The sequence below is a fragment of the Haemaphysalis longicornis genome, unplaced genomic scaffold (genome assembly GCF_048455015.1).
Source record: "Haemaphysalis longicornis isolate Haplotype H1 unplaced genomic scaffold, Haemaphysalis longicornis Haplotype H1 scaffold_2, whole genome shotgun sequence".
In the NCBI taxonomy this organism is placed as follows: domain Eukaryota; kingdom Metazoa; phylum Arthropoda; class Arachnida; order Ixodida; family Ixodidae; genus Haemaphysalis; species Haemaphysalis longicornis.
The window spans coordinates 229,633,376-229,641,220 of record NW_027526295.1 but is presented as its reverse complement, the minus strand read 5'-3'; the positions used below and the strand labels follow the sequence as shown (position 1 = coordinate 229,641,220).

General features: G+C 48.5%; 1 protein-coding gene across 1 annotated transcript; it reads left to right on the top strand.

The window, feature by feature from the left end:
* The first annotated feature begins 5,574 nt into the window (after positions 1-5,574).
* LOC144170063 (prenylated Rab acceptor protein 1-like) lies at positions 5,575-7,293 on the top strand. The gene has a single exon (XM_077699596.1). The coding sequence runs from the start codon at positions 6,245-6,247 to the stop codon at positions 6,911-6,913; it is 669 nt and encodes a 222-aa protein (XP_077555722.1). The 5' UTR covers positions 5,575-6,244; the 3' UTR covers positions 6,914-7,293.
* Positions 7,294-7,845: the final 552 nt, after the last annotated feature.

Sequence of the window (7,845 nt, the reverse complement as noted above, 5' to 3'; positions counted from 1 at the left end):
TAGGTTAAACATCATTTTCAATTTCAATTTCAATTTATTTGACAACTGAAAATTCATACAGGTGCCAGAAGCAAACAAAAAGCTTGCGATAAGCGGCTTGACAAAAGTCTGCGCCCCCTTAATGGTAACACATTGCTGCATCATGTAGCAAGATAGAAAGAGAGATAGAAAAAAAGAGTGATGGATCCGAAAGAGAGAGAGAAAACAGAGATAAAACAGATCATACAGAGAAAAAACAAATAAAAAGAAAGCAATTGGAAACAAGAATTGTTTCAATCTGGTTATTACATAATGTTTAGAACAGGCAAATGGGGAATGCACTATTGGAGCATTGCAAAATTGTTTTAACACATTTTGTACATAATTAAAATCAGGCGAATATGAAATTATAATGCACTATAACACATCAAAAAATTGCATGATCAGAAATACAGGTGAAGTTCTTACAGGTGACGGTGAAGTTTTGTGTTCAAAGTTATAGCGAATTTAGTAACGATGGTAACGCGTAGCTCAACATCTCTGTGCCATAATTAGTACGTGCGTGCGGTATGTATCAAGTTTCATTATGGCGTGTCTCATAACGGTGATGGTTTCGAGTTAGGTTAGATAGTTTCGTGATGAAAGTGTTATTATATTTTATTCCAAGATTATATCTTTTCGCAAGTATGTAGGTATATAAATCCGGAGCAGTGCGAATACCCAATTTCTGGAAAAGCGGTTTTGTGTGAGCATCATATGATGAATTGCAGATAGCGCGTACGGCTATGGAGTGGCCGTACGCCTTTGAATACCTTTGAGAGAAAGAAGGCTGAAGATCATGCTTAGGATTTCTTCGTGGAAGCTTGGCTCAGGAGCGTAATCAGTCGTTCCCATGGAAAGGTAAGGCTCATGTAAGTCGGTCTGTGGATCGAGGTCTTTAAATTGTTGCAGTCGTACAACAGTCGAGGGAACGGGGGGGGGGGGGTGTAACAGTGAGTCGAGATTATTTATTTATTTATTTATTTATACCTATGTAACTATAACTACATTATCAATTTATTAATAATTGACAACTTATTTAACTCTCAGACTAGACAATCAGCACGTGAAGCTCGGTAAAATAAACGTTTATTAACTTCCTCATACACACTTTGGCTTGACAACTTCTCAAAAGGTGCCAACGCTGTTGCCAGTTGCGGATCTCCGCACAGTAGTCAAAGATTTTTCCAGCAGATGGGCACGTATTAGGGACATTAGTGGCCAAACTCAGATGATTGGCTTTAAATATATCAGGATATTGACTTACTACGTTAATTGTGTCAAGAACATAGGTCGTCAGGCTCACTCACACTCACACGTGCACTCACATCCCCCTCACTCACCACTCATGAGTGAGTGGTGAGTGAGCACCTCCATCGTTTTCGACTGGCGAGTGTGAGAGCGAGTGAGTGCGAGCCCCAGGCGCAGTGAGCCCGGCTTACCATTCGCGAGTGGGAGCGCCATTCGCGGCGAGCCCCACGCACCCCTTGCGAGTGCGAGAGCAACTCGCGGGGTGCCCAGCTGACCACTCGAGAGCGGACTCGCACTACTCGTGCCATTTGCGGGGCCTGCCGCGGTGAGCACCGCTATTGCGCTTCTACTCGCTGTTGGCTATTCTTCGCAGGAGGCGCTCACTGTGATGGTTGTTAGTGGCGGGATTTCTTTTAGCTTCGGAAATTTGTAGTCACTGCGCTCCTGCTATTGGGAACCCTAGAATTAATTCTATGGTGGTGCGTTGATTTAGGAATATGATTTGGATGGACTTCTGACGCCGCAATGCACTAATACTGCTCGGTTTCATGACTCATGGAAGGTCTGCTGCCCACACTGGCGTGCGAGGGGAGACGACGAGTGGTGAGCACGAGCGCAAGTGAGTGCGAGCGATGATGGCGAATGGTGAGCGTGAGTGAGCGCTACTGGTGATGGCGAGTGGTAAGCGTGAGCGCGAGTGAGTGCGAGTGGTGACGGCGAGCGATGAGCGTGAGCGCAAGCGATTGCGAGTGGTCACGGCGAGTGGTGAGCGTGAGCGCGAGTGGGTGCGAGTGGTGGAGGGCGAGTAGTGCTCGTGAGTGCGAGGGAGTGCGAGTTGTGAGAGCGACTTGCGAGCGTGAGTGTGAGGGAGTGCGTGAGAAAAAAAATGCCTTTTTCTGTGAGTGTGGGTGAGTGGCGCCAAGTTCTGAGAGGCATGGTCAAAAAGGCCGGTGTTTCAGGCATAGCTGATATTATTGTGAACGCATTTAGTTTTGCTGACAACAGGCGAGACGGCAGTTTTCGCCATGCATAGTGGGATTTTTAGCGTTCACGCGAATTTGAAATTCAAGCGAGAGCTTCGCTGAGCTCTGTTTGGTCATTGCTCTCATTAATTTTACGATATATTGAGAGGAGTGGGCAAACGAAAGTTCGCAGTTATGGTCGCGTCAGTGTTCTACGCAGTGTTGGCTATGTTCGCCAAGGGAAGGGCAAGAACCAAAACTGCCCTTTGGGGAGCGCTAGAAGCGACGTCCAGCTTCTCGAATTTACTTCCGCACACGTCCACATATTCTGTACTGCCTGCAAGGCTTGCTTTTAGCCACTTCAGCACACCGTTATCAGTTCACGCTGTTCCAGTTTGTAGATTACTCCATCATACGGTGAACTACCAAACATTTTAGGCGTGTGTAAAAGTATTAAATAAATCTTCTGCTTATTATTCATAGCCGGGGGAAAGTAATTTATTATTTCTGGAAGGTGGGTAATAGGCAAGAGCTTTCGAAAAAAGCCAAGGTGGTATTGAAAAAAGCATCACACTTTTCGACATACGCAGTGATTGATATCAATGTTATATCTTCAAAAAGATGTAAACATACATATCTACACGAAATGGGTCATTTTTCAATTTTGTGGCGATCACATGACCTATGGCAGGGGACAGCTTTCCCTACAAGACCCTTGTTTGGCACCATCGGTCGTTTATTCGGTGGGCAGAAAACGATTTCCAGGTACAGAATAGCCCACTCCGCATATTTTTCCAAGAAAGCACTCGATATTCCGCCCTTCCCGACAGATTTAGTTTCATTTATATCCACTAACATCGATACGATGATACAATACCGGGCGAATTCTCCAATGCAGCGGGGAGTCGCCCGGAAGAATTTGCTTGAGGAGGTCAAACAGCGTGGAAAATAGTTATTGGTCATAGTGAAGAAAACCAAAAATACATTAGGCGGTTTAAGTAGCAGTGTTGAACCATCATTTGTCACAGCATTCTGTTATACCACTTCTCGACAACAGCCTTTCTTTGACTAAACAGTGGTGTTAAAGGTCACAATGCGTGTACGCGCTCAAAGAAAACAAAACGCTTTGGAAATTCAAGTGTTGCCAGCTGACAGAACATTTTAAGTAAGAGTAGGTGTCTCCAACGATGAATGAAACCGTAGCCAATATAAAGAGAAAATTTATGCACGAGTTTCACGCATTTTTGTTGGTAGTGGCGCGAGCGTAACTAACAGGACCAGACTTCGAAAAAGTCTTCGTGTTGTCAGGAACAATGTATGCATGAATGTTTATTCATAAAAAAATGTCGAAGAAAAAAACACATCTAAGGATTTCTATTCTTTGATACTGAATCATCTGACCCTTCCAGAAGAAATGCTACAGAAAGCTGCAGCTCTTGTTTATAATGTTCTGTTTGTGCAAGGGACATATGCACATACACAATATTTGCGAGAACTTATGAAAGGCGCTTGGGGTAAAAAATTAGCTGGCGATAACGATACTCCCTAATGCGATATTACGAAATACGAAAATGCGAAATACGCTCAGGCAAAGGATTTCAGACAGACATATTTGTATGGCTACAGAAAACTTGTATTTGCAGTGGCTGAGCAGCACATGCATCGGTTGCGTCGCTCATTGTTCAGAACTCTCTCGGAGATCTGGCGTCGGCGGTGCTGAGCCTCCGCTCTGGCAGCTCGTTTAGCTGCAGCGGCTGACGAAGCGCACGACCGGTTGCATCACTTACAGTTAAGTATTCACTCCTGATGGCTGCAGTCCGTTTAGGCAGCACTCACTCATGGGTTCTTTCGAAGGCAGCAATAGTGAGCCTCTGCATGGGCGGCGCGAAGTGCGTCTCAGGAGGGACCGCGAACTGCTTCTTAGCAAGCGAGCGCACATCATCGTCCTACGCACGCCCCCTTCACGTTTTCGCCAAGCGTCGCGCGGTCGAGCGTCTTGTTCGGGTACAGCATACTGCCCCCCCCCCTTCCCCCTTCCCAGCACTGTCGGAAAGCGTATCGCGCCGCCACGGCGAACTGCCCTCCCCTCGCCAGTCTCCTCCTCTGCTTTCTTTCACTCTTCGGACTTGCCATCGACCGGTGACGACGCCCCTCAGCCCACGAACGGGTGCCAAAGTGCTACGCCCTGAAACAGATGTTGCAGCGTGGCAGAATAGCTAGGCTTCAGCGCAATTTACGACAAATTTTACATACTCTGCCACAGTCTCTACTCTCGACTGCTGGCGCCATTGTAATTCTATTTTTTTTTCCAGAACAAGATTAAAGACAGAAAACCAAGTGCAGACTGAACTCGCCACAACCATCAAACCACCACGCCGGAACGCACGCCGATCAACGAACACCCGCGCAGCTCCCCTGCCGTGGTTTGAACCGTGGCGACACCGACCGGAGCGGGCGGAAACTATAATGGCAAACTGTTCGCATGGCGACGCCGTGAAACATCCCCATCGCGAGGGGCACGATCAAATGCAGAGCATTTCCGGGGAAGCACGACGTTAAGTAGTTTGCGTTACGTTAATGTTGTTGCACTTGTGGCAACTGCTGACGAGAGAGCGCTCGTCAGCAGTAATTTGAATGAGTCAAGGATATAAGGCGCGTTTGTAGCCTCCCATTCTGTGTCGGCTTTGTGGCGCAGTGGGTAGAGCACCATGTACATTGCGTTCCGCCCGCAGGGTCGAGGGATCGAAACCGGATAGTATTTTTTTATATAGTGTAGGGGAAGGGGTGCGGACTACGACTACGGACGACTACGGACGTCAACGCGGGTGACATCGTGAGTTACTGAAATGCTCTGCATTTAAAACGTTCGTGCATCGAGATTTCGGGGCTTGTTAAGATCACAAGTGGTTTAAGGTCGCAGTAGGTTTCACTTAGTCGCGCCGGCGAAAAAAGAAAACCGCGAATTTCTGGTGCTGTAAATAGTTCCTCATAGGGGAAAAAAATAGAAAAAATGCTATCAAAACCGGAGGGTTTCATACCGAGTGGCTTACCCGTTACACCCGTTTGATGCAGTTAACTGGTAGACCAAACCGGTAGTTCTGTCGAACAATAGGTGGAACAATAGAGAAAACAATTTGGTGAATGTTTAGAATTTTCAAAGAATGCAAACGCGAATGAAACGTTTCACCTGCTCTCTCAATAACTTTACACATCAAGTTGCTCAATTTTCTGTTCGGATCAACCTAAATATTCTCGCAAATATTAAAACACCAAACGATAGCAATGAGAAAGTAATGGACGCCATGGGGCCGTTTCTTTTTTCATTTTGTCGTTAGCGGTTTTATCTTAAACTGAAAATCTCAAACCATGTACCGTAGCTACATTTCCCCGACAAGAGGCCGATGTACCACAGGATAGCTTTCTTTCTTTTTTCATCGGCGTAAAGCGCGATCCCCTTAAACTGTGCGTTGAAGTATCGGCACAAGCGCCAGCTCGTGAGAATAGCTCGAAACGGCACGTGCGCTTGTCGCCTGCCGGTTGTATTTCGTTTTCCCAACTCCTTCTCTGTTATTTGTGTTTGTTTGTTGTGAGTGCCACGTGACTGCTGATTCCCCGCCCCATCGTCGTCGTTTTCTTCAAAAACCCTGGGTGATACGTGAAAATCGGCAAATTAAATTTGAATAGGCAAAAAATGCTTTTGCTACTTTGCAAACGTGTTCATTTTGAAGGAAAAATGGAAAATATTGAATACAGAATAGCCAAAAACAAACTTGAGCTTTCTTTCGAGGCTCTGAGAAACGAGTGAAAGTAGACGAAGACGGCGTTCATCTCGTGCCCTGCGCCGACGTGGCACGCGCTGGAACGTTCTGCGCTGGGCGCTCAGGGCTCGCAGAGGCTTCGAGCTAAGGCCACGCCATCATTCGCCGCTGGGTCTCTTCGCGGAGCTGCGGCGTACTAGCTTCCACTTCCCTGGTTCACGGAGTTGCTACCGCGGCAGCATTGGGAAGCTGAGGATGATGAATCGTGAGCAAGGAGACATGGGGGACCCGATTAACAGCGCTCTCAAGTCGGCGGGGGACGCGTCCATGGGCGTACGTGTCGGCACGCCCATGCCTCTGCGGAAGCGCGTCTCGGTGCCTCCTCGGAACGAAGACTTCGACCTACGCCGCACGGTGATCACCTGGACCAGCGAGCAACTCGAACGCGTGCAGCCCTGGAAGACATTCGCGGACGCAGCCAAGCTCTCCTTTCCAAAGTCCGCCCCTGAGACCAGCCAGCGACTCAAGATGAACATGGATCGGTTTCGCAGCAACTACAGCATCCTTTTTCTCGGCATCCTGTCCTGCTACGTTGTTGCCTGTCCCATGCTTCTGATGACCGTGGCCGCCACCGTCGGAGTGGGCGCCGCCTTGAAGGTTCACCTGGACGAGGACAACGCCGCGCTGTGGGGCACTGGGGTGATGCTGACAAAGAACCAGCGTACGGCCGTCGCAGCGTCCGTGGCGCTGCCGCTGCTCTACATCATGGACATCGGGTCGGCTGTCGTGTGGTCACTCGTCGCTTCCCTCGCCCTGGCTACCATTCATGCTACCCTGTTCTCGGAGCAGTGGATTCCGAAGCCGTCAGGTCCAAAGAAGCTGGCCGACATACCAGAGGAAGGTGACATGGACGTTACTTTCTGAGAGACTCTTGTGTCGTGACTTTTTTTTTCTTCTCCCAGTTGTGTCCTTACTTGTCTCCCAGTGTTCCCAGTAGTCCTTTTCCAGTTGTGGTGTTCTTCTAGCGACAAAAAAAGTTCGTGTGTCATGCTTGTCTTGTGAAGAAGTGAGAGGAGCGATAGCAAGTTTTTGAAATAAAGTGTGTCTTCTGCCAATCTTGTCTCTTCATTTGAAGCAGGTCACCCGCCGTGGTGGCTCAGTGGCTCAGGCGTTGCGCTGCTGAGCACGACGTCGCGGGTTCGATTAACGGCCACGGTGGCCGCTTTTCTGATGGCGACGAAAAGCAAAAACGCCCTTGTGTACGAGATTTCGGCGCACGTTAAAGATCCGCAGTTGGTCAAAATTAATCCGGAGTCCTTCCCTACCGCGCGCCTCATCGCCTGTGTTGCATCGGCGCGTTAAACCTTACAATCAATCAATTTGAAGCAGCGCAAAACAAGTCAGGGGCATCACTTACGTAACAGTAAAAAAGTTCCCCGCATTTCCCCGAGGGGAAGAATGTGAAAGTGCGAATGCAGGAGTTGAATTTGCGCGGTTCGGTAATGTTCGCGAAAGAGAGATCACACACACACACACACACACACAACTACAAAGAAAGAAAGATGCATTTATTCACAGACACCTATTTGTGTTGTCGTTGTACTTGATTGCTAGAGCGGATCTCAGCTTTGAAATTTCGTGTCAGTACTCCTTTAAGCGGGTGCATAAGCCCTTCTCACGCCCGATTCCTGGCCAATCCCCCACGTGGGTATGTGCCATGTCAGCGGCTAGGCAGCGCGCGCCCATCTCCCCCCGTTGCCAAGGAAGACGAGGAGATTCCTGGCCAATCCCCCACGTGGGTATGTGCCCTGTCAGCGGCCAGGCAGCGCGCGCCCATCTCCCCCCGTTGCCAAGGA